Source organism: Vicia villosa, linkage group LG2 (assembly GCF_029867415.1).
Source record: "Vicia villosa cultivar HV-30 ecotype Madison, WI linkage group LG2, Vvil1.0, whole genome shotgun sequence".
Classification (NCBI taxonomy): domain Eukaryota; kingdom Viridiplantae; phylum Streptophyta; class Magnoliopsida; order Fabales; family Fabaceae; genus Vicia; species Vicia villosa.
Genome location: NC_081181.1, coordinates 207,015,391 through 207,042,026, shown reverse-complemented (window position 1 = coordinate 207,042,026; position 26,636 = coordinate 207,015,391). Strand labels below are relative to the sequence as shown.

General features: G+C 36.5%; 1 protein-coding gene across 1 annotated transcript; it reads right to left on the bottom strand.

Moving 5' to 3' along the window:
• Positions 1 to 7,579: 7,579 nt before the first annotated feature.
• On the bottom strand, positions 7,580 to 9,548 carry LOC131651168 (uncharacterized). Its single transcript, XM_058920836.1, has 4 exons — positions 9,399 to 9,548; positions 9,174 to 9,316; positions 7,872 to 9,033; positions 7,580 to 7,786 (listed from the first exon to the last, which is right to left on the bottom strand). Exons 1-4 carry the CDS (start codon positions 9,546 to 9,548, stop codon positions 7,580 to 7,582), a joined length of 1,662 nt encoding a protein of 553 aa, XP_058776819.1.
• Positions 9,549 to 26,636: the final 17,088 nt, after the last annotated feature.

Below are 26,636 nucleotides of genomic sequence, written 5' to 3'. Positions count from 1 at the left end.
AGCATCTTATTATTTTTTTTTTGACAAATTTAGAGAACTCGATTATGATTTTTAATTTTAGAATTGGGTTGGATCATTATTATTTAATATTATACAATTTTTTATATTAATTTGATTTAAAATATATTTAAATTTTGAATGAATTTAGCCTTAAGATACTGATATCAGTCAAAATCAGAGGTTTTGTCTGCGAGTTTGGAAGAAGAAAACTAAAGTACAGATATATTTGACAAAGTCTGAAGTTTTATCTGCAAGTTTATTTGGAAGAAATAAAAATATATGTTTGGTTGCGAATTTAGAGGAAAGAGGAATTGAACTTTTTCAAATGAGAGGAGTAAGGAAGAAAATAGAGAAACATTTATCATTTTTTTAAAGAGTATTTTTTTATAAAATAATTATTTTTTATTAATATATTTTTAATTTTTAATTTGATAATATTATATATATATATATATATATATATATATATATATATTAAATTTGAAAATTGTATCTAAATCTTTCAAAACTCTACAAATTTTCGCTTGATACAATCTCCAAAACCCTCTCAAAATAAGGAAATTTAACATTGTTATTCTAAACTGTGTAGAAGACCAAATAGTTACGGCCTTGAGAATACAACAATCCACCAAGTCACTCGTAGTATAGAGGAATTATCCTGGGCTAAAGCACAGGCAATCTAAATTCATGATCCATCCAATGGCTCCCCGCATTCTACGCTTGGAGATTAGTAAGTTGTTATAAGTGTTCCACTATATCAGGAGGAGGCGTGTCACTTTCTAAGTACAAATCAAATTCAAATTTCATTTACTCATCTTACTCACATATCCACTTGAGTGTTGGAGTACTAATCTTGCAAGTCAGCCATTTTCCCTCTATACCAAAAGTGTAAGTCCATCCTTGCATCTCGCAACCTCTAATCTCCGATTAATTCTGGTTCACTAGCGGAATAGTGGTGACGTCTGAGGTTATTTAAGAGATCTGCTCACGTGAGGTGAAAGGCTTTGCTGATGTTTAGTAGCAAGCGTATGATCACAAGCGGTCGTAGAGTAAGGTTATAGTGAGCGTTATGCTCTTTTAGGTGTAGAGAGTATGGATTACTCGGGGGTCTGTCTTTTCTTATTGGGAGGAGATGTATTTATAGAAGTCTCCAGGACCTAGAGTTTGAGTCCCCATTAGTGGCATCAACTGTTCCTTCTTATCATGGGAGGTTATTAACCCCTATCTTTTAAGAGTTAGTGGAAACTCCCTCTTTCTTGACTCGCATGTCAGGAACACTTATGGGCGAGTCTCTGGGTCATTGCCCGGGCAACGTGTCCCCTAAGCAAGGGCGTCCTGATTTAGGACATCCTCAAATATAACAATACATGGTCCCTCAAGCACGAGGGTTTTTCTAAGGGCCAAGTGTTTTTAAACTCTCGGAATGCGCCCCTCACCATTTCAATGATGTCCTTATACGAGGGTGAGTCCCTCAGCTGAAGATATCTATGTATGAAGGGCGATTCTCCTCAATTGAAAGTGAATCCCTCAACTAAAGGTGTCTATTTATCATGGCCATCAATATATGAGTCAGATGTCATATGTCCCCTTTTATCTAAGAGATGTCACTCAGGGAAATCAATCAGTCATCTTGTGTGTGTGCTTACCTTTATTTAAAGTAATCAATGATGGCCTCTTTTTTTTACCTTAAGCGTTAGTGGCACGTGTAAGAAACATGCCGAGTTTTTCTAAAACCCTGAGCGAATTCAGAGAGTCTATTTTGCCTTTCATTATAAAAGGTTTCTCTCTAAGCATTTACTCCATCTTACTCTTTCTCTACAATTCTTTTCAAGTAACTTTTCCTAGTTATCTCTTTGCTCACGACCATCTCTCAGGTATAGGTTCCTTCTTTTCTTTATTTTATGTAATATATTTTGCGAAGGTATGCTAGAGATAGGGTTTTTGCGTTAGATGTAGGGCTTCAGGTAAATAATCATTTTCTAACGATTATGATGGTGGTAGTGACTTCTTTTTGTTCTACTATTTTTTCAAGAACAAAATGTCTTCCCCCTCTTTCGTATCCAAGGATGCTGGCGACTTTGCATCTAGTTCCTCTGAAGAACAATTTCATCTTTTCCTATCAGAAGTAGATGTTTCTTCTTTAGAGGACGAGGATTAAGTCATCCTGGAGATTTGTTTGTCGGCGGCGCAGAGGGTGACCTCGCATGTTTCCTCTAAACCTCCTTCATCGTACCTCTTATTTTACTTCCTAATCATCAAAGACATGTGAGTCCTTTTCCCCCTTTTCTATGGAGATCTTGAGAATTCTCAATGTCGCTTCTTCCCAACTGTTTCCAATAGTTAGGGCTATATTGGGGCTTTCGAGATGGTGTATGAGGAGTTAGACTTTACTTCGACCGTGGGGTTTTTTCTCCTTCTTTACCACCAATCCATTATAGGGTATCTAGGTGTCCCTAGGTAGTCGGCCAGCCAGAAGCCTTATCACCTCTCACTCTAACCATTATAAGTATTGGAAAGACAAGTTTGTCTGGGTGAGGGGCCAAGACGATTCTCTTGGGATGCTAGGATTTGATGGTGCCCCTTTCTTGCCTCTGTTCTGGACAGATGAACCGCTGATAATCATAGGGTACGATTCGGCGTTCCTTTCTCTCTGGGAGAAGAATATTGTTTGCTTCTTGCTGCAGTTCAATGTTATAGACTACCGAAAAGTAATCAATCTCTAGAGGAAAGGTGGCAGGCATCTCGCCGCCTATATATGTAAACCACTTTTTACCTCCTTTTTGCAGGCTTTTATATACCTTTTATGATCTTTTTACTTTTTTAGTATATCAAATGGCAAGGATTTCGACGGAGGAGCGGAGGTAAAGGTGGGAGAAACTTAAATTTGCCAGTATCAGCATTCCAAAAAGCCATCCGGAGGGTTTCGTCCTCAAAGGGAAAAAGCGGTCAGCTAAGGAGTTGGTTCCAAATTTTCCAAACACCAAGGCTTAGAGGTTCGAAGAGGGATCCCTTTTTGTCGTTGACAAAACGGAAGTGGATGCGCCCCCTGTAAGCAAGGCTCATTCAGCTCCCACACCCTAGTGGAATGATTCCGACATTGACACCCTCCAGTTTAAAAAGCTCTCACTCCCCTTCTCCAAAGAGTTTCCTACTAATTATAAAGCCATCAGCTCAAATCCAGTTTCGGCCATTATGAACATGAAGGACACTCTTTTGTTGAGGGCACTCATGCTACAAGAGGTAGAGCGGGGAAGGCGTGACAATATGGTAAAAGATTTGTAGGTGAAACTCAAAGAGCAAATGGATGTATATAAAGAGATCCAAAGGCTGTCGAAGTCCCTTCAACATGATGAGGAGAAATGGGAGAAAAGGTTGGAAGATGTTCAGGCCAAGGCAAAAGATATATTTGAGGAGAGGAAACTCTACAAGATTCTTTGAATGTTGTTTTCCTTCGCCAGAAAGATTTGGAAAAGGATGTATTGGAGCTAACTGACGAGGTTGTGTCTGCTTCTGGCATTTACTTTGAGCATTCTGAGGAGCATGTTCTATTCCTCTTTCCCAAACTCAATTTAAGTCTCCTGGACATTTTCAAAGTCGTACAAGATGGTGTATTGTTGGATGAGGATACAATGTCCTATCCTGCTCCATTCGAGGAGACTTGTGGCTAGGATGATAAAATAGAAGGCGGCGAGTCTGAAGTCCCCCAGCCAAGGAATTTTGTCGAGGGGTAGTGATCTAAGAGGAAGAATAATGATTTGGCTTACATCTTGACCCTTAGTGGCCCTTGTATTTCTATTTTTTGGGTGGTTTTTTGTTTGTATTCTTATACCCCTTCGGGGGATTTTGTAATCATTCTGAACATCGGGTTCTTTGGGGCATCTTTTCTATTAACTGCTCTTATCATTGCTTACTTTTTTTTAACCTTTGCCTAAGAGCGTTTGTAATCGCGATTTCCTTGGGAGTTGCAAGGATACCATTTTAAGGATCCAACAAATGATCGCCTCATGGGCGATCCCACTTAAGGATCCAACAATTTATTTCCTCTTTGGGCGGAAAGGATCCAATTAAGGATCCAATGATTTTGATGGCCTATGTGGGCGGAAAGGATCCCACTTAAGGATCTAACAATTGATCACCTATATGGACGACAAGGATTCTGCTTAAGGATCTAGCAATTGATCACCTCTTTGGGCAGCAAAGATCCCACTTAAGGATCCAACGATTCTGATTGCCTCTATCGGCGACAAGGATCCCACTTAAGGATCCAATAATTAATCGCCTCTTTGGGTGACAAGGATCCCACTTAAGGATTCAACGATTTTGATCACCTCTATGGCAAGCGAAAGTATCATGTTTAGATCGAAAATCGTCTAAATCGAACCAGTTATTAAAACCTCATATATGCACACAACCTTTAGTAAAGGATAAATATGATACAAAGATTAACCAATTAAATTCTCAATCAACCGTTCTAATGAAATCACCTAAGTAACCAATTTCCAATGAAATTAATAGAAAATCTCAAAGTTTCAAATCATCGAACACTTGGCGTGCGATCGATTTTTCAAATTTTTCTTTTAAGTTTGTTGATATCAAAGTCCTCTTATAATCTATTTGATTGTAAGGCAATCGACAAATCAATAATGTTTTTAACAATCATTGGAAAATCGTTACGAATCAATCACTCAATCAATGTATTTAATAATTTGATAATAAAAATTTAAATGCAAGAGATTAAAAGATATAGAGAGAGAGAGGACACGAGGAGTTGTTTAGGTAGTTCATCGACCGTCCTCGCTATGACTACATCAACCCTCAATTCCAATTTGGAATTGAGATATCAATCTTACTATGCAAAAAATTATTTACAAGAGATGTGAAGCAATTCAATCCTACAAACCTTATGTTTGATGTTAAACCTTAAACTTCTCTTCCCTTGTGTTTGAGTTTGATCAAGTCACCCAACAAACGCCAATTGATTCATTGCCTCGCGCTACTCATGGACAAGTGCACTCACAAGATTGAATCTTCATGAATTCATTTCACCATCTTTCCTTTGAAGGACAAAATTTGAGTCTTTTTTATTTTATCATCTTCCACCATGAATGCATGAAGACCGTTATTATTCATACTCTCGAGTTAAAGGTAATTAAATAAAAGCAACTGTCACACCCCAATTGTCCTTACTGTAGATTCTCTGTTTGTATGGTTGGCATTAATTTTAGTAAAACAAATTAAACATCAACATGTTAGATAGAATGTCTCATTATTGCAGAAGATATATGTTGGATATGATGTTCTATTCTGCATATGGTATAACATGTCGAACAAGATGTCATATGCAAAGATCATCTGACATCGTGACTAAGTGTTAAGTTGGGCTTTTGGAATCTAGTTAGGTTGTTACAAATGCAGAATATTTGGAGAATATTATGCAATCCAATATAACACTTAACCTAAGGATAAAAGATTTTATCTACTTTAAAGAGATTTGATTGGTTTCTAAATTTGGAGAATATTTAGGAAACTAATGATTGGAGATCTATTTTCTTTGAGAATATCTTGCAGATCGGTACCAGTCTCCCTACTGCATTTTGAAGCTCAAGTCCATATCAGATGTGTGCTATAAATCGTAAGTTACAAAGCTTCTGAAAAGCAGAGCTTACTGGATTAGGTTAGGGTTTGTCCTATTATTGTAAGCCTCTCTATTATCATGTTGATATAAGAGATGGACTATTTTATCGAGTTGTAAGTTTTGTCATGCATTCATAAGCTGCTAAGTATTGAATGCATGTGTGTCACTTAGGTATCATTGATATAGTTATCTAAGTGTGTGTTGCTTGTGTTTCAAGCTATTGTTCTTGATTAAAGATTTTAAGCAAGATCAAGTATTTATCGATTAAGTGAGTCTTAATCATGTATTGCTTGTAATTGACAATTATGGTCAAGGGTCGTCAATATCAGTAACGTGTGTCATTAGTGTGAGACATTACTGTGGTGATTGGAAGTGAGAGGGGTTTCTCTTATCTAGAAAGTTCTTAGGTAGAAGTTACATTGGGTAGGGATTAAGTGAGTAGTTGTTAACCGGAGGTTGTTTAGCTCTTATCCAAATTCATAATTCAGTACAACCAAAAAACATAATCATTGTACCAACTTAAAACATAACCATTGTACCAACACAAAACATAAGTAAAAAACAAATGTTCACTAGCTAATTACATAACTAGGACATATCAGCATCTAATAACTTAAACACTTCTTCTTTAATTTCTTCTTTCCACGCTTTGAGTCATCATCATTTTTGTCTTCATCAGTTATAGTCAATGGCTGATCTGGATTAGCACCTGGCCCTATGATTGGTTTCTTAAACCAGAACAATTTCTGTCTTTCACTTGTCCTTGTTTTGATATGCTTATTAGGTGACATTTTTGCCTTACCTTTCCTTTGTGCATTGCCATTCACAGAAGAACATTGGGTAGAGTTAATGTCTAGAAGGCTTGATAGCAGTTCATCAGTGATGTCTCCAAAAAAATCAGTGTTGACTTGTGTTGAGCCATTCTCTGCAGGGTCTTGTACATGTTCAGTTTGTGGTTCAGCATGTACCTGCCCTTCAGCCTGCCCTTCAGCCTGCCCTTCAGCTTGCCCTTCAGTTTGAACTTCAGCTAGCCCTTGAGTCTGAACTTCAGATAGCCCTTGAGTTTGAACTTCAGTTGTACCCGTTTGAACTTCCACTTTCACTTTCCTCTTCATCAGTCAAAAACAGAAATTGTTAACTCAGCATAAATATTTGGATTTGTTAATTCAGCATACATGTTAAGAATAGTAGACATACCTTTCTCTTTAGTGCATTGGGATCTCGAGTTGTGCTTTTGCAAGTTTGAGCATTGTGACCAAATTTGTCACATTTAGTACACTTATAAGATACACCTGTCAATCTCCTCCTTCTTGCACCATCTTCACCATACTCTCTGATCCTTAATTTTTTAGGCCTGCCAGGACCTCTCTTGTACATAGGGGGCATTATTGGCTCAGACTGTACTTCAGGCCACATTTCTTCACCATTTATTGGGCTTATAGCAAAACTATAGCATATGGCATACTTGTCCCTGTGGTAACAATGGTCTACAAAATCTTCTGGATTTTGTTGTCTAAAACCTAGAGCAGCAATAGCATGTCTACAGGGGATATCAACCAGCTCCCAGAAATTACAACTACAAGATCTCTTAGAAATGTCAACAATAAACTTCTGACCATTATAGGAATGATTCACCTCAAAAGTCTCATCCATTGCCCAGGTGGGCAGCCAATGTCCACTAAGCATGACCTTTTTATCAAGCCTTTTCCTAGGAATTGGCATTACTTTATGAGGCCATTTTTTCAGCTTTAGGGATGAGGCAGAACACCTATTCATCAAATACTTCCTAATCCACTCGCACATTGTCAAAATAGGTTTGTCTCTAACACTTAAAATGGTAGCATTAAAAGATTCAGAAATATTGTTCATCAGAACATCACACTTAGGATAAAAGGAGAAAGCATGCTTACACCAGGCCTTTGGAGGAACACCCATTAACCAGCTCTAGGCATTAGGATCTACCAACTTTAACTCATTCATCTTCTGAAGCCAACCTTGGTAGTATGTGGATTTTGCAGCTTCCATCATGAGATCTCTAATTAGGGCACCTCCTCCAATTTTTTTTTTTTTTTTGAAATTAGCATATAAATGCCTTAAGCAAACTCTGTGCTCAATCCTTTCAAACATCGCTTCAAACATTGCAACAAGACCCTGAAATTTTACAACCATTAGCCACACATAAACCATTCATCAAACAATGCAACAAGTAATTGTAACTTAAATCATTAACACATACCTTTTGTTGGTCTGATATAAAGACATATTTGTTACTATGGCCCATATCATTTATCAACAGTTCCAAAAACCATTTCCAGCTTTCTTTTGTTTCAGTCTCAACCACCCCAAAAGTAAGTGGAAAATATTGATCATTAGGGTCCCTCCCTACATCAATTAGTAACTGACCCCCATACTTGGTTTTCAAGTGGCAGCCATCCACACCAACAAAAGGCCTACAACCATTTAGAAATCCTTTTTTACATCCTTCAAAGCAGAAATAAAAAGAACCAAATCTTGGTGGGATGGTTGGATTTGGCCTTTCAACAGTTATTGACAATGTGTTTCCAATGTTGGCTCTATGCAATTCTGCAGCATACCTCCTCAATATTGCATATTGCCTGTCTGCATCTCCCTCCAACATCTTCTTGGCTATGAGTTTTGCTTTCCAAGCCCTACTCACAGTTATACCTACAGAGTAATTTTGCCTCAGATCTTGTATAGTATCAGTGATTCTAACATCCTGTGAGCTTTGCATCTTCTTCAAAACCGCCTTAGCAACCCACCTTGAATTTGCAGATCTGTTGTCTAAAACCCTAGCACACGTGTGTTTGTCTACTATGGTTTTTATATCAAAAGTCCTCTTATGGCCCACTTTAGAGCAAAGCATTAAAAACCCACATTTGGCGCTGCACACTACCCTTACCCTATCACTTTCATTTTTGGTAAAAGTTATTTCTCTCCCATTTAATACTGACCATTCACGTATGGCATATCTAAATTCATCTAGGGAGTTGAATTGCATGCCCCACTGAAATTTAAAATCCTTATTTAAATGGTCCTTTCTAAACTTTTCAAATTTTTGGACTTTGCCCTTCTCACTATCTGACAAATCTGGATCTGAACTTTCCAACTCATCACTAATATACTCATCCTCCTCACACTTTTTCTTTTTAGGCTCACTAATAAACTCAAGGCCTTTTGTGGTCTCCTTCATAGGTAAACCTATATCAACCCCTTCAAAACCATCAAGAACTGTAGTGGCCCTCTCATCTTCACTGTCACCTAAACCTTCAACATCTTCTTCATCACTTCCTTCCATCTCAACAACCTCATTGACACACCTAGGCGACCTAACTGATGCTATAGAATCATCAACATCATGCTCTATGAAAAGTTCCCATCTATTCGATTAACACAACTATATGCAGCAAAGTCATAACAATCGTCATCCTTTTTAAGTTGAAAATAATCTTCACATATTTCACGAATTAGAGTCCAAATTCTGTAAGTCCCTTCCCGGTACCCCCAACCCATCACCAACCTATGTACACTATCCATTGCAAACTCTTCTAAACGGAGTTCAGAAACTAACGACGACACACCCCCTCTGTAAATCGTATCACCGTTGTTCAGAAGCACAAACTCACCACCATATTGGATTACAGCATTGAACATATCATTTGACTGAAATCATATGAAAACACATTAAAAACCAAGTCTTTAAACCTAATCATCAGGGAAGGTACCATAACATAGCTAAACATACCCGATCACCGTGAACGGATGTTCCATCTTCTTTGTGCTTCTCTGCATCCTTCTCCTTCTTCGTTTTCCTCCCTCGCTTCGTCTTTGACAACTTCTCTGACGGCTTTGACGGTGGCGGCACCTTCTTAGAAGCACGCTTCTTCTTCCCCATTGCAATTTTTTCAGAATGGAAAACCCTAAATTTCTAAGGGGGGATTTGCAATTGGCCCTAATTATAAAATTCAAAGTGCCAGCGTGTCACCCCATGCCACATCAACATGAACATTCTGTCCACGTATGCTAAATTGAGAGAATCTGGCTCTTTAAGATTTTCCATTTTGGAATCTTTTTTTGTTAAGGGGCCAGGACAAAAAAAAATTTAATAGGGGGGAAAATCAAATCTCACTACTATTGCAGGGGGGTGGAAGCCATTTAACCTTTTTTTTTATATTTGGTCCCCTCAACATTTTCATCCTGGCTCCGCCATTGATCATGTGCATTGCATTTTGTATGTACCATTCATACACATGCGGTCATCTTATCCTCTTATACTTTTAATTTGCACAAGTAAATTCAAAAGACTTTTGACAAAAAACAATTGACATATGCAAGATTTCATTCCCATTCATCATTTAATCATTACCATGGCATTTTTTAATTCAAGAAACAAGGACAACTGAATTTGAATTTAAGTGAATATTTGAATAGCTTGTTACATGTTTTCTTCATGGCCAAGTTTGAATTCCATTCATAAACACCATACAATTACAAATTATAGTCATTTTCACCAAGTGAAGCTTGAATTCCTTTGCATGATTCATTTTAAGTTTATTTGAATTCCAAGGCTTTTATTATCCTCATGTTTCTATACCTGTCTTTTTCAAGCTACACAATATTTTGAATTAAAGCAAGTTGAATTATAAGGTTGATGTTTGTGATCATTTTGACACCAAACAATTAAATTTGAAATCAAAACAAAGTACAAGTTGATAGAATTCAAGTAAACCAATCAAAATAAAGTACAAGTGGATAGAAATCAAATAATCCAATTTGAATTAATTTGGAACTTAATTTTCATTTTTTTTGGATTTATACCACCGGTTTAGTCCGGTTCAGGGGTGAGTTCTGGCATCAAGTGGTTCCATCCCCCTCCCAATCGCAGTTGCGGAGGATCGAACCGTGGTTCTCCCTACCAAGTCCAGCGTCAATCACCACTGGACCAACTAACGATTGGATAATTTTCATTTTCATTCCACAGGCACGCCACGGTTTTCATCCAAATCCAATTATTAAGTAGAAGCAAATAAATTTAACAAGATTTAAATGATCTCATTTCAATTTGAACTTACAGTTGGGATGCCAAAATGCATAAAAAAATAACAAACTCAAGGTTTACATCATTACCAAGCTAATTTCCAAATCCAATTGACAAAATATTCAAACTGAGAATGAACAAAAATTGAAATAAAAATAAAATTTGCAAAAAATAACTGAATTGCACTTCATTGAACTTACATTTGAAAATACAAAGTTTTTACAATCAAATTACACCATCATGGCACACAACAAACAAGTCCTCACAGTTCGCACTCCCTCTCCACAAAACTAAGGATTTTGAAGCCTGCAAATAACAACCTCACATCATTATACAATATACCTCACAATAATTCTTCACCGTCCTCACACACTTGAATTGCAAATTCTCACACTTTTACAAAATCCACACACTTATACCTATCAGGAATGATATAATGACACTATATTTTACATTATCTTTATATTATAAAATTTACTCTTTATTTTTTTATTATATTTATTTGCATTGGAATTTGTGCCACAATTATAATGAAATATATACGGTGTAGGTGTTAAGGTGTTATATTTTTGGTGTCAAAATAACATATCTTCATACCTAAACCCTAACACTCTCTATATAAACTAAACACTAAATCACACTAGGGGGCCAACATTTTACAAAGAGTATTGTAAGGTACATAAGAACCTGCAAATTCAGAGCCACAAAAACTAGTGAAAAATCCTTAACCTTCTAAATACCCAAACGCTCATATTGTGTCCATTTTTAAATGTGACTTATAAAATTTTAAATACTCACACATCATCGTATAAAAATCTTTGTTGAACTTTAAAGATAAAAGATAAAATTACACGTTATTAAAAATTAGGCATCTCGTCGATTTTCATTGCAAAAAATGAGTCGAGCACCAAATCTGTTAAAACTTAAAATAAAATAACTACTTTCGTGAATGAACTAAAATAAGAAGATTTTAATTGCAATAGTTTTATTTTTAATGTATTAAATTTTATTGTGCAACATGTGCTTAATTGTTATTTATTATAATTTTTCTTGATTATTGATAATTTATTCGTAAGAGAATAATAACTACTTTATTTGAGTTTATTATTGGTGTTACGTGAGTGTTATGCAAACTATATTAATACAACATGGGGTAAATGAGTAGAGTTGTCCCAAACTTTTGAGAAGTCCTATATAAAAAATTGAAATTAGTTTTAGTTGAATCGTGGAATTTTGTTTAAGAGGCTTTATTTAATCGTAAACTGACCTTGAAATGTATGGATGTCCTTTTTGCCAATAGCTTAATTAAGAAAAAGTGTAAGATCCAATGTTATAGGTCACATTGCATACCTTCAAAAATTATCCTGTAAATGAGAAACCTATGAAGACTAAATTTATGTATAATGCTTAATATGGTTTTCTTATGTGGAAAATGTGAAGTAAATCTCTAAGTAGTTACTTAAATGACAATAGAAATATAGTCACCCATATTCATTAATGAAGATTAAATGATGAATATGTTCAACCTATCTCTCAAAAATCTTTCAAAAAGAAAAATAGAAAGTGAATTTTACCAAGTGCCATTATCAATAATTTTTGTTGTTGCATTGGCTAAACCAGTGGCGGAGCCAAGAATTTTAAGCAACCTGGACAAAAACACCATTAATTATTCATCTGTTTTAATTTTCACACTCTATTTTTACTAATTTTGTCCCTAATTTTGCCTCTGGTTTTGTCTAAAAGTCGACTATTAAATTGGGGGAGTACAAAGAAAATAGGAGTTGAGCTCGGGCACGTGCCCGGGCTCGCTGGGCCATGGAACCACCCCTGAGCTAAACTATTTTCACATGCATTACCCTCTATAAAAATGTGAGATATTTTGAATTTAAAGGAGCGTATAGTGTGTAAAATATTATTTTGTTTAGTAAAAGATGCCAAGAGACAATATTCAAATTAGAAAATGTATGATTGGTCAACATTGAATAAGTTCCAAGCTAAAGATTTCGTCAATTCTTCCTATTAGCATATTCGATAGAAAGTATGATTCCATACAATGATAAAGCTCTCAAAAATATTTTAAATTATCACTAAATATGTCACCACAAATTGATATTTCAATCAAGATTATCAGAGTCGAGTTTTTATCTTAACTTATTTTGCCTACGTAAAATCGAAATATAAAATCATAGAGTTTATCTCGTATTAAAATAATATTAAATTTAAGTAGTACATGACATGTATATATACTTAGCACGTTCCCATTTGTGAACTTCCTCGCCATAGTAATTAAGATTGTTCTAGATTATATATAGGTTGTGAACTTTCTTGCATTCTTTATAGTGACATGATGAATAATCAACTCTTTTTCAAAATCCTCAAATATCAAATCAATGCAGTGGGCTGCACATGGAGTCCAATATAAATTCTTTCGCTTTAGCATCAACAGTTTCCCACCAAATTTGAAATTCACAGTGTCATACCCCAAAATTTGCCCTCCTGATTTTATTTCTACGGGTTTATGCTTTGCATATTATTTGCGTAACTGTGCATTTATTCATGCATACGTTCATTTTACGCACTTTTATTCCAGTGTACAAAAAGAAGAAGCCCAATCTTTCATCCTAGAAGGCCCATAAATCAACTTCTTTTTATTTTATGATTTTATTTATTTAATTATTGATTTTTATTCATTTAGAAATCAAATTAAATTTAAATAAATTATAATTAAATGGAAAAGGTAATATGAGGCATTTTACCAATATTTAATCAAGTCTATATGGATTTATAATGCCACATGATACGTGAGAATATTCAAGAAAGATTGGCTTGATTAAATACAAAATTGGAAGCTTTGTATATTTCTCCCAAAATCAATTCCAATCTATTGATTTGCAAAGATTTGATTCACTTCAGCAAACCTAATTCAGACTTATATATATGCATAAGGATTTCTGATCAGAGGAGGAGAGGGATTGGCTGCAAGGAGGATCGCAAAAACAGAGCCCTCTTCACCATTAAAAAATCGTGCACCAGGAGGAGGAAAGAAGTGAAATTCCAGACCAATTCAAGACCTCTCACGCATCCAAACGCTTCCTCGTGGTTCTCTGAAACTAACCATATCCCTCCCATCGATCGAAGCGTCTGGAATCTCCACGAAAGAACTCACGGTTTGCGTCAAAATTTTCGAGTCCAATCATACCGAACCATGTGTCATAAATAAATTTCAATTGCATATTTGTGTTTCCACTGATGTCTATGATCGTTCTGGATAATTAATTTGATGTTGGTTACGTTTTAAAAGTTCTACCATGGTTAGGGTTTATATGCTCTGAATTGGGGATTGCAAATTAGGTGTGAAATTGACCAAAATCAAGGGCCCTCTCATGTTCATGACAGGATTTCGGGTTGGATAATGTATCTAATCGGGATTTATTGTTCATATTTAGTGAGTTGTGTGTTTGCAGGGATCTACCTACGGCCGCAAACGTAGCAAATTCGTGGCTGAGTCGCGGCCAGAAATAAGGCACTCAGGAGGAAGAAGAACAGTGTTAGCGCTGATGCTGTTTTAATTTTTTTCTTCTAATTGTTTATTTGTTTAACTTGGATTGCAGTCATTACATAAACAGCGTAAAACACTTGGCTCAGTGGCAGAACGCTGGCACTTAGGCTCCATGTCCCCAAATGCACAGGTTCGATCCTTGCTGGGGACGTTTTTTTCATGATTTTCTTTGCCAATTGTTGTCCACAGTTCCAGCGCGCCGAGCCTCATCAAGACCATGATGCGCCCTCGCTTCTCAACCGTTAGATCTGTTGAAGGCATAATCAGAAGGACCAGAATGCGTAGGTTCACCAAGATCCCTCCATATGCGCCATACCATAATATTTAGCTAAGTTTTTCTAACTTTTATTTAATTACATAACTTAACATTTGTTTTATTTTTATATATATTGTTTCTCTTTTTTTATATATATACTTTCTTTTAATAAAATAGTTTTATTAAATTTCTCCTTTTTTTACAAATAATATAATTACATTTATTTTAATTGTTTTAATCATATTATTAAAGTGGTTTTTATTTATTTATTCAAATAATCTATAAAACCATAATTATTTTCTTTTAATTAATTAAAAATATATGTAGGTCAGATTTAATCGAAACTTATTTTCCATTAATTTAATTAATTAGGTTGAAAAACCAATAATTAATTAAATTGATTTTTCTTTTGCATCTATTAATTTTGATTAATTCATACCCTAATCTGGATTTACGAAGATCACATCTACACTAAAAATATTGTTTCTTTTTGTGTATTCTTTTCAGGGTTACTTCTCAAATACACCCCGACTGTGCACCACGCCCTTCACAAAGCTAAGTATTTAATTTATTTTATTTTAAAAGTCTGTTTCGTTTCCTTTTGATTTTAAGGTTTGCCCTTATATTTCTGAATTGTGCATACATTCACCTTTCTCTATTACTTGCTTTGCCATTTTTTAGGGTTAACCCCGAGGGCTTCCCGCTAACCATATCAGATCAAATCAAGCTAAGTACTTTTGTTTATTTTATTATTTTAAATTCATTATGTCCTTATTTTTAGGGTTAACTGTGTTCGCCTTCGAACCGATAAATGCACTCACCCTATTTTGTTTGCCTTTTTCAGGGTTTGTCAAATTGCCAAAGCCACGAGTATCGGTAACTCTAAACCCTAACCCTGATATTTGCTGTCTTTTATTATTACTTGTGCCAAACCCTATTAGGGATCCGCTGGTTTCATTGTCCCTTCCCCGTATTATTATTGTTTTTGCCTTATATTATCTGCGTGGTTAGTAATTTAGGGAGTGCAACCTTAAAATGAATTAGCCTCACTAATTATAAGATAATTTAATCGAATTAGTCACGTGATTGATGCATCCACGCACACCTTTGGGGTAACCTCTCTGTTGCCTTGTTGCCTGTTGCCTGTGGCCTTTGTGTTTTTTGCAGAATAAGCCATGTCCCTCGAATACGAGGATACCTCAGCCATGCTGCCTCGATAAATAAAGGTCATGCGACCCTAAATGATGCTGCCTTCGATACACAAATATGACCTCGACCCTCGGAAGTTGCCTACGGAAAAGGCTGAGGTATCCTCTGGTTGCCTACGAATAAGGCTTATTCTGATCCTTACCTTAGATTACCTGCCCTTCTATGGCATGGGACAGTCTTATGGCAAAGGATGTTTCGACGACCCTTCAACCTCCAAATGAAAGGCTTCCTGCCCTCTTATGGCAAGGATAGACCCTTTCCCCTGAAAGGCTAAAAGAGACCTATCATCTGAGTTTAAGGTAATTGCCCCTAATTGCCTTATCATGCTCTATTTTCTATATTCTCTCTCAAAATTCTTCAAAAAAACTGGCTACGCTCATTTACGAGCTAAAGTCCATTTTTCCTCTTTCATCTACATTTTCTGAAAACGAGCAAGCAAAGCAATTAAGAGCCCATGGAAAACCATGGATGCAAAGGGTGCCTTACACCTTCCCTTTGCATAAATTACCCCCCGAACTTAGATTTCTTTAAAAGGTTTTTTTTCTGTTTCTTTTAGCCTTTCTAATTTAATTTGGATAAAATAAAAGTCGGTGGCGACTCTTGCTTAACCGCGATATTTTCGATTATAAAAAGTCAGTTCACCGTATTACAGAACTGGCGACTCTGCTGGGGACCAAAATTCGATAAAAGAGGGGTTACCTTAAAAGTTTAGGATTCACTTAAATGTTTTCTATTATTTGCTTTGTTTGTTTTATTTTTCAGGGGCGTTTTGGGAATTAACTGAAGGACGAATCCTATTCCCGGATTCAAGAACCCTTAAGATTAGGAGTGGCATAGTCATAAGGACCTCTTTCACATATGTGGGAGATGAGTCAGTATGAAGTTCACGCTTGAGTTAGGACTCCATAGCATATGCACACCTTTCTCAAATGAGGGAGGTCTATGTATGTGTCTGTGGGTGCGCCGGAGCTCAAGGACCTTTAGTTACCCTTAACCCATCCTGGCCTTTAGGAACGTAGTGGGGGGACTACCCTTGACAAATGTTAAGGACTAGTCGCTACCCGATGCTACAATTCAGATAGGTTCTTTCTCAAAGTATCATTGCATGGTGCAAATGCATCATGTCCGAGGGTGCTTTAGAAGGGCTTACAATTCTGGATAACTTGTAGAACCTGTTGCTGAAATCTCCTTATCCATAGAAATGCCTTTGGGAAGGACACCTGATCTAAAACTCCATGCAAGCCTTAAGCCAAAAATTGTGTGACTTGTGTGACTTGTTTGTGTTTACTACTAACCTTCATTTCCTCGCAGGTTTTGTTGAAAGGATTTGTTTGTCCTTACCATCTCGCACTAAGTCTAACGAACTGCATTCGCATAACATCATGACATCATGACATCATAAGCATAACATGTTTTAACTAACCCTTTCAAGGATCTTAGGAATTTAGGGCGCACAATTTCAGGTGCCTTTATCAAAGACTGAATTCCTATCAAGGGGCAAGAGGATTTATTTTCCTCTGGCCACATACCTTCCAATTCAGAAGGCTTAACACCTACCAAGGGGCAAGAGGATTTATTTTCCTCTAGCCATATACCTTCAAGTTCAAAGATATCCCGAATCAGAGGCTATGACCCACTGGATATGGTGAGCTTGATTCCCATAGAAGAACACCAAAAATCAGAGTTCTTCAAACGAAGAAGCGACCAAATCATTTTTAAACGTTGCTAACTAAATTTCCAAAGATCCTTGAAAATAATTGCATCTGCATTCATAACATTACATCACAGGTTTCCACCACAGGTTTCTCACCTCCTCGCTGTTTATTTCAGCATCATGAATCTCGAGCAATCAGTCAAAGACCTTCAAGCTCAGAATGCCCAGTTTCAAGATTTGATCCTGAACTTGTCCAAGGGGCAAGAAGAATTAAAGGCACTCCTATTCTTGGGGTACAATTACAATGCGAGATGCGCTTATTATTCGAACAATCCTGGTTATGGTGTAAAGGATGGTAGACCATTGAAGCGTGCCATTAAAAATTTAATCATGACACTCAAATCAGAAAAGACCACGACAATGAAGTCACGACAACTAAGTCACGATAATGGAATCACGACAACTGAGTCACGATAATGGAATCACAACAACTGAGTCACGATAATGGAATCATGACAACTGAGTCATGACAACAAAGTCACGACAACTGAGTCACGATAATGGAATCACGACAACTGAGTCACGATAATGGAATCATGACAACTGAGTCATGACAAAAAAGTCACGACAACTGAGTCACGATAATGGAATCACGACGACTGAGTCACGATAATGGAATCACGACAACTGAGTCACGATAATGGAATCACGACAACTGAGTCACGATAATGGAATCATGACAACTGAGTCATGACAACAAAGTCACGACAACTGAGTCACGATAATGGAATCACGGCGACTGAGTCACGATAATGGAATCACGACAACTGAGTCACGATAATGGAATCACGACAACTGAGTCACGATAATGGAATCACGACAACTGAGTCACGACAACAAAGTCACGACAACTGAGTCACGATAATGGAATCATGACAACTGAGTCACGATAATGGAATCACGACAACAAAGTCACGACAACTGAGTCACGATAATGGAATCACGACAACTGAGTCACAACAATCAATTCACTTATATGATCCAGACGCTCAGGGCAATGGAGCCAACGAATTCTAACACCTACTATAAACTCAATGCAAGGTGCGCGTACCATTCCAACATTCCTGGACATTACATAGACAATTGGTGGACATTGAGGAATAAGATTCAAGATCTAATCGATAACAGGGAAATCAAATTCAACTCTCCCGAAACTCCTACGGTGATCACCGCTCCTATGCCTAGTCATGACAAGACAGACTGACGTCTAGACGGACAAACTTTTGGATCATTAGATCTACTTTCATTTGCAAGTCTCCTTTCTGTTTGTTTAAAAATTTGACTCATGATAGACATTATTTGTCTTAATAATCATCATCAGTGCATTGCATATGCTTGTCTTGAATAAATTATTTCGCTATCACTCATTTTAAATTATGTCTTTACTTTGCATATGTTTTGTGATATTCAACTCCTGCTAAAGCTGTATGCCTTTTGAGGGAGGATGACGAAGACGATACCGCAACCTCATACAGTATGCTTTTGATCGGACTATGCTGATGATGTACAGGCATTGTTTCAATTCCTAAATAGTGGAGATATAAGGATGTTAATCCCTCGTCAACCCCTTTGAGCCTAAGAAGTAGAAGTTTCTTTCTGTACGAAAACCCGCATTTTTAACCTGGGGCAGGGTAGTTCTCAGTTAATTTGGTTGTGCATTCTATTTTAAGAGAATCATTCCGTACACCTTCCAACAAAGGTTTCAATCACAAGCGTTCGTCCACACACATCAAAGAAGTGTTGGAGATGTCAGTCAAAAGCCAATGATGGTTCATCAATCATTAAGCAAGGCAGTCAATATCTTTCAAAAAGAAAAAAATGAAAAGACATATATACAAAGAAAAGCCTGCTAAGTCAAAAAATCAAAAGATGACTTAGGCAAAAAAAAAAATCAAGGCATCCCGCTGACTGTAAGCTCAAAATAGACAGTTCAGGCAAAAGTTAGGGATATCAAAAAGATGAAAGAAAAAAGAAGTCAATAAATTCTTGAACAACTCAAAATTGTGACTACCAAAAGGAATAAGTGACTGCCATCTCAAATGTTCTCTCTGCTTGTGAACCATCTTCATTATCAAAGGTGCAAATCCAAAAGTCTCTTAGAACCTGAATGCATAAGTCGAATCAACTGCGCTTAGGATTGAAGATCATCACGAAGAGGGGTGGGTACAATCAAATTTTGAGCCTTTATCCTTTGTTTCTTAAACCGTGAACCAAGCCACGTTACAACCCTTGAAAGTCCTAATTGAAGCATGGTTAGTTCGAAAGCATACTGTCACCAAAAAGGTATCCCGACTCCTTAAGGTTTACCACAAATGCCGAGTTGATATCACGTTTTGCAAACATCACATTGTTACAAATATCATGTTTTTACAAATATCACGCCTTTACATCTCCTGTTTTAACGTTTTTCAAAAACTCAAGACAAACGTATGCATTGCATCTCATGAATTTATTATTAGGCATATTCTGCTACATAATTTCAAATGTTAGCATCAGAAAGAATTTGCACAGGGTACAACTAATGACTGAAAGTTATTCCGACAGACAATTACTCCAAGAAGCAATGTCTCCTACGTATACAAGGGGCATGACACGTTTTGCCCAAACAGCTGGGGCAATCAAGTCAAGATTCCGAGAATCTCTCAGGATGCAAAAACAATCAGGGGCATGCATCCAAGTAGATCTGAAGCTACTTCCCAACCAACATGGGATATTGTCTTTGGCCTATGATTACTAGGGGCATGTCGCCCATAGTGCACGTCTCATAAAGTCCTCGCGAGGCGAATCTTTTCAAAATCTCTACTAGCGGGGGCAAATCTATGCAAGTCCAGTTTGACATCTTGATCAATACTCAGCGGTGTGTCCTAATCAAATCCAGGAATGGTAGTTACTATAATACTGGGGGCAATGTTCAAGGCATCCATGCCTTCCCACAGCTCCGATTTAACAAGAGCATATCCCCACAGAGCAATTCTCAAGAAGATATCTTCAAACATACTCGTCCCGACAAAGACATGACTCCCCAATAGAGTTTACATCTTCAACACTGCCGGTTCTTCAACACGTTGCTCTTCAAACATGGTTTATTAATATCTCTCTTGTCCCCAGTCAGGGTACATCAAGTTACTAATCATCCCCAAGCAGAAATCATAAATCCCCAGCTACACATTTTCAAAACAAGATCGGACAATAAAATCACAAAGATACAGAGATTTATTTTCTCAATCAAGACAACATAAATCATATTCACATATCACATGTCATAAACATATTCATACAATTGCATACATGTTCATACATAATACATAAAGCATCGCGACAAGTGCGTACATAACATGCGAGGTTCTCATTTATTTGGAGAATCGCGTCACATGCATCATGACATGGCATAAAGAAAACTAACTTTACCTTCTTCAGGTTACTGCTGCAGTCAAATAAACATTAACAATTTACCTTCAGATCTAAGTCGATACCTTGGACGGTTCCTTAATGATCTACCTTTGGATTTAAGTCGATACCTTGGACGGTTCCTTAATGATCCACCTTCAAAGTTAAGTCGATACCTTGGACGGTTCCTTAACAACCTACCTTCAGATCTAAGTCGATACCTTGGACGGTTCCTTAATGATCTACCTTTGGATTTAAGTCGATACCTTGGACGGTTCCTTAATGATCCACCTTCAAAGTTAAGTCGATACCTTGGACGGTTCCTTAACAACCTACCTTCAGATCTAAGTCGATACCTTGGACGGTTCCTTAATGATCTACCTTTGGATTTAAGTCGATACCTTGGACGGTTCCTTAATGATCCACCTTCAAAGTTAAGTCGATACCTTGGACGGTTCCTTAACAACCTACCTTCAGATCTAAGTCGATACCTGGGACGGTTCCTTAATGATCTACCTTTGGATTTAAGTCGATACCTTGGACGGTTCCTTAATGATCCACCTTCAAAGTTAAGTCGATACCTTGGACGGTTCCTTAACAACCTACCTTCAGATCTAAGTCGATACCTGGGACGGTTCCTTAATGATCTACCTTTGGATTTAAGTCGATACCTTGGACGGTTCCTTAATGATCCACCTTCAGAGTTAAGTCGATACCTTGGAGGGTTCCTTAACAACCTACCTTCAGATCTAAGTCGATACCTTGGACGGTTCCTTAATGATCTACCTTTAGAGTTAAGTCGATGCCTTGGACGGTTCCTTAACAATCTACCTTCAAATTTAAGTCGATATCTCAGACGATTCCTTAAACAATCAACTTGCCGAAATCTAAAAGCGGTAACCTCGGACGGTTTCGTAACAATCAACATTCAACAACTACTTCTCAACATTTCAAGTTCAAATATAGCCTAACGAACGACTCATTCTAAACTCTCAAAACTTATCAAGACAGGTGGCATCTTAAACCCCACTTCACATCTTTTCCAACACTTGGACGGCATCTTTAAGCCCGTCACCTACAAAAAGTCCCTACTTCAGTGAGGGCAAATTTCTGGGTATTCTAATGTTCAATCCTCTTCTACCTTCAGATTCTGACAGACACACATGCCAGTCTACATCTTCAAATATAAGAAGATTGAACAGGGGCAACTGTCATACCCCAAAATTTGCCCTCCTGATTTTATTTCTACGGGTTTATGCTTTGCATATTATTTGCGTAACTGTGCATTTATTCATGCATACGTTCATTTTACGCACTTTTATTCCAGTGTACAAAAAGAAGAAGCCCAATCTTTCATCCTAGAAGGCCCATAAATCAACTTCTTTTTCTTTTATGATTTTATTTATTTAATTATTGATTTTTATTCATTTAGAAATCAAATTAAATTTAAATAAATTATAATTAAATGGAAAAGGTAATATGAGGCATTTTACCAATATTTAATCAAGTCTATATGGATTTATAATGCCACATGATACGTGAGAATATTCAAGAAAGATTGGCTTGATTAAATACAAAATTGGAAGCTTTGTATATTTCTCCCAAAATCAATTCCAATCTATTGATTTGCAAAGATTTGATTCACTTCAGCAAACCTAATTCAGACTTATATATATGCATAAGGATTTCTGATCAGAGGAGGAGAGGGATTGGCTGCAAGGAGGATCGCAAAAACAGAGCCCTCTTCACCATTAAAAAATCGTGCACCAGGAGGAGGAAAGAAGTGAAATTCCAGACCAATTCAAGACCTCTCACGCATCCAAACGCTTCCTCGTGGTTCTCTGAAACTAACCATATCCCTCCCATCGATCGAAGCGTCTGGAATCTCCACGAAAGAACTCACGGTTTGCGTCAAAATTTTCGAGTCCAATCATACCGAACCATGTGTCATAAATAAATTTCAATTGCATATTTGTGTTTCCACTGATGTCTATGATCGTTCTGGATAATTAATTTGATGTTGGTTACGTTTTAAAAGTTCTACCATGGTTAGGGTTTATATGCTCTGAATTGGGGATTGCAAATTAGGTGTGAAATTGACCAAAATCAAGGGCCCTCTCATGTTCATGACAGGATTTCGGGTTGGATAATGTATCTAATCGGGATTTATTGTTCATATTTAGTGAGTTGTGTGTTTGCAGGGATCTACCTACGGCCGCAAACGTAGCAAATTCGTGGCTGAGTCGCGGCCAGAAACAAGGCACTCAGGAGGAAGAAGAACAGTGTTAGCGCTGATGCTGTTTTAATTTTTTTCTTCTAATTGTTTATTTGTTTAACTTGGATTGCAGTCATTACATAAACAGCGTAAAACACTTGGCTCAGTGGCAGAACGCTGGCACTTAGGCTCCATGTCCCCAAATGCACAGGTTCGATCCTTGCTGGGGACGTTTTTTTCATGATTTTCTTTGCCAATTGTTGTCCACAGTTCCAGCGCGCCGAGCCTCATCAAGACCATGATGCGCCCTCGCTTCTCAACCGTTAGATCTGTTGAAGGCATAATCAGAAGGACCAGAATGCGTAGGTTCACCAAGATCCCTCCATATGCGCCATACCATAATATTTAGCTAAGTTTTTCTAACTTTTATTTAATTACATAACTTAACATTTGTTTTATTTTTATATATATTGTTTCTCTTTTTTTATATATATACTTTCTTTTAATAAAATAGTTTTATTAAATTTCTCCTTTTTTTACAAATAATATAATTACATTTATTTTAATTGTTTTAATCATATTATTAAAGTGGTTTTTATTTATTTATTCAAATAATCTATAAAACCATAATTATTTTCTTTTAATTAATTAAAAATATATGTAGGTCAGATTTAATCGAAACTTATTTTCCATTAATTTAATTAATTAGGTTGAAAAACCAATAATTAATTAAATTGATTTTTCTTTTGCATCCATTAATTTTGATTAATTCATACCCTAATCTGGATTTACGAAGATCACATCTACACTAAAAATATTGTTTCTTTTTGTGTATTCTTTTCAGGGTTACTTCTCAAATACACCCCGACTGTGCACCACGCCCTTCACAAAGCTAAGTATTTAATTTATTTTATTTTAAAAGTCTGTTTCGTTTCCTTTTGATTTTAAGGTTTGCCCTTATATTTCTGAATTGTGCATACATTCACCTTTCTCTATTACTTGCTTTGCCATTTTTTAGGGTTAACCCCGAGGGCTTCCCGCTAACCATATCAGATCAAATCAAGCTAAGTACTTTTGTTTATTTTATTATTTTAAATTCATTATGTCCTTATTTTTAGGGTTAACTGTGTTCGCCTTCGAACCGATAAATGCACTCACCCTATTTTGTTTGCCTTTTTCAGGGTTTGTCAAATTGCCAAAGCCACGAGTATCGGTAACTCTAAACCCTAACCCTGATATTTGCTGTCTTTTATTATTACTTGTGCCAAACCCTATTAGGGATCCGCTGGTTTCATTGTCCCTTCCCCGTATTATTATTGTTTTTGCCTTATATTATCTGCGTGGTTAGTAATTTAGGGAGTGCAACCTTAAAATGAATTAGCCTCACTAATTATAAGATAATTTAATCGAATTAGTCACGTGATTGATGCATCCACGCACACCTTTGGGGTAACCTCTCTGTTGCCTTGTTGCCTGTTGCCTGTGGCCTTTGTGTTTTTTGCAGAATAAGCCATGTCCCTCGAATACGAGGATACCTCAGCCATGCTGCCTCGATAAATAAAGGTCATGCGACCCTAAATGATGCTGCCTTCGATACACAAATATGACCTCGACCCTCGGAAGTTGCCTACGGAAAAGGCTGAGGTATCCTCTGGTTGCCTACGAATAAGGCTTATTCTGATCCTTACCTTAGATTACCTGCCCTTCTATGGCATGGGACAGTCTTATGGCAAAGGATGTTTCGACGACCCTTCAACCTCCAAATGAAAGGCTTCCTGCCCTCTTATGGCAAGGATAGACCCTTTCCCCTGAAAGGCTAAAAGAGACCTATCATCTGAGTTTAAGGTAATTGCCCCTAATTGCCTTATCATGCTCTATTTTCTATATTCTCTCTCAAAATTCTTCAAAAAAACTGGCTACGCTCATTTACGAGCTAAAGTCCATTTTTCCTCTTTCATCTACATTTTCTGAAAACGAGCAAGCAAAGCAATTAAGAGCCCATGGAAAACCATGGATGCAAAGGGTGCCTTACACCTTCCCTTTGCATAAATTACCCCCCGAACTTAGATTTCTTTAAAAGGTTTTTTTTCTGTTTCTTTTAGCCTTTCTAATTTAATTTGGATAAAATAAAAGTCGGTGGCGACTCTTGCTTAACCGCGATATTTTCGATTATAAAAAGTCAGTTCACCGTATTACACACAGTATTATCAGTGACCACTTGGATTACATTCTCCCTCCTACAAATTCGACTGCATCATTTAACATGTTACAAACTTTACCAGTTGTTTTAGAAATATCAAAAGTGTCCAATAAATAGAGAAATACTGTCCCCTTAAGACTACTCACCATAAAGTTGCAAATCAAACATTTTTTCTATCTCTCCACCCATCAGACATGATTGAATTACCGGTTGTCTTCCACTCATCCTTAACATCTTCAACAATTTTTTTCAGTTTCATGTCATCTGTTTTTCAACAGTTTGTCTATGATATCATGATAAGTAGGAGGTTTGTAGCCAATTCCATATTTCCTAATTGCATCACACATTTTTGCAAAGGCGAGACTTTTAATACATTTAAATGGAATGACACTTGTGTAAAAGAATATTGCAACAAGATCACATGCTTGTGTATATTCAATGTTGGAATTCCCCTGACCTTAACAATTTCAACCATTTTTCTTTTCTTCATTAATGCCTCTTTACCATTAGCAACTACATTTAGCACTATTAATTTCACTCCATTTAAAACTTGTGTACACGGTTGAAAACCTTTGCTAGTCCCTGCAAGATGATGTTTGAATATGAAAATTCTCCCACTAATAATTTTTTAGCAATAGCGACAGTTAACTTTTTTAGCATCGCTAAAAACATCTATCTCATAAGTCCACCCAATATCAGTCCTATTACCCTTAATTTTTTCCTCCCCCTTCCTTTGAATGAACAAGAATCAGACCCTCGAACACTAATCTCATTCTCAGCCATGGATGTGAATCTAACAAATAAAAAATAATTAAATCCAAACAAAAATTTTAACAACACAAATTTAAAAACAAAACACAGGAAATTAAAGCAACTTCCTTTAAATCAATCAATATATTAAAATAATAACAACAACGAAGAAAGTTTGTCAAATAGTAATAATATAACAATATTTATGATTTATGATTATATGCCATTTTCAATCACTCAAAGAGCTTTCAAGCTCCCTATTACTAATTGATTGCTTAAAAATATGGATTTTTTTTATAACAAACACCACCATATTTTAGCCTAGGTTTCACTTCACAACTTCATACCATAAACAAACAAGTGAATGATCCTTTCAAGTGCAGATTTGTATTGTCTAATAAAACTAAGTTGTAACAGGCTCCCTATTTTGTTGTGATATTGTGATAGATAAAGTAAAAAAACAAAGGATTCTCTAGTTTTCGAAGTGCACAAGGCCACATAAACTGTATTTATTTTGCAATTGGAAATCTTACCACACCATTTTATTGACCACTAGTCTTATGGTTAGTTTGGAGCCATATCTTATATATTAAATTAAAAGGATGTTTCTGTACATCTATATAGGATCAAAAACATCTCTAAAAATCCCAAAATA

Coding starts and splice junctions, on each gene's coding strand:
- LOC131651168 (XM_058920836.1), bottom strand. CDS start 9,548: ATGGGGAAGAAGAAGCGTGCTTCTAAGAAGGTGCCGCCACCGTCAAAG. Junction 9,317..9,398: donor CATCCGTTCACGGTGATCGG/GTATGTTTAGCT, acceptor ATATGATTTCAG/TCAAATGATATGTTCAATGC. Junction 7,787..7,871: donor TTATATCAGACCAACAAAAG/GTATGTGTTAAT, acceptor GTAAAATTTCAG/GGTCTTGTTGCAATGTTTGA.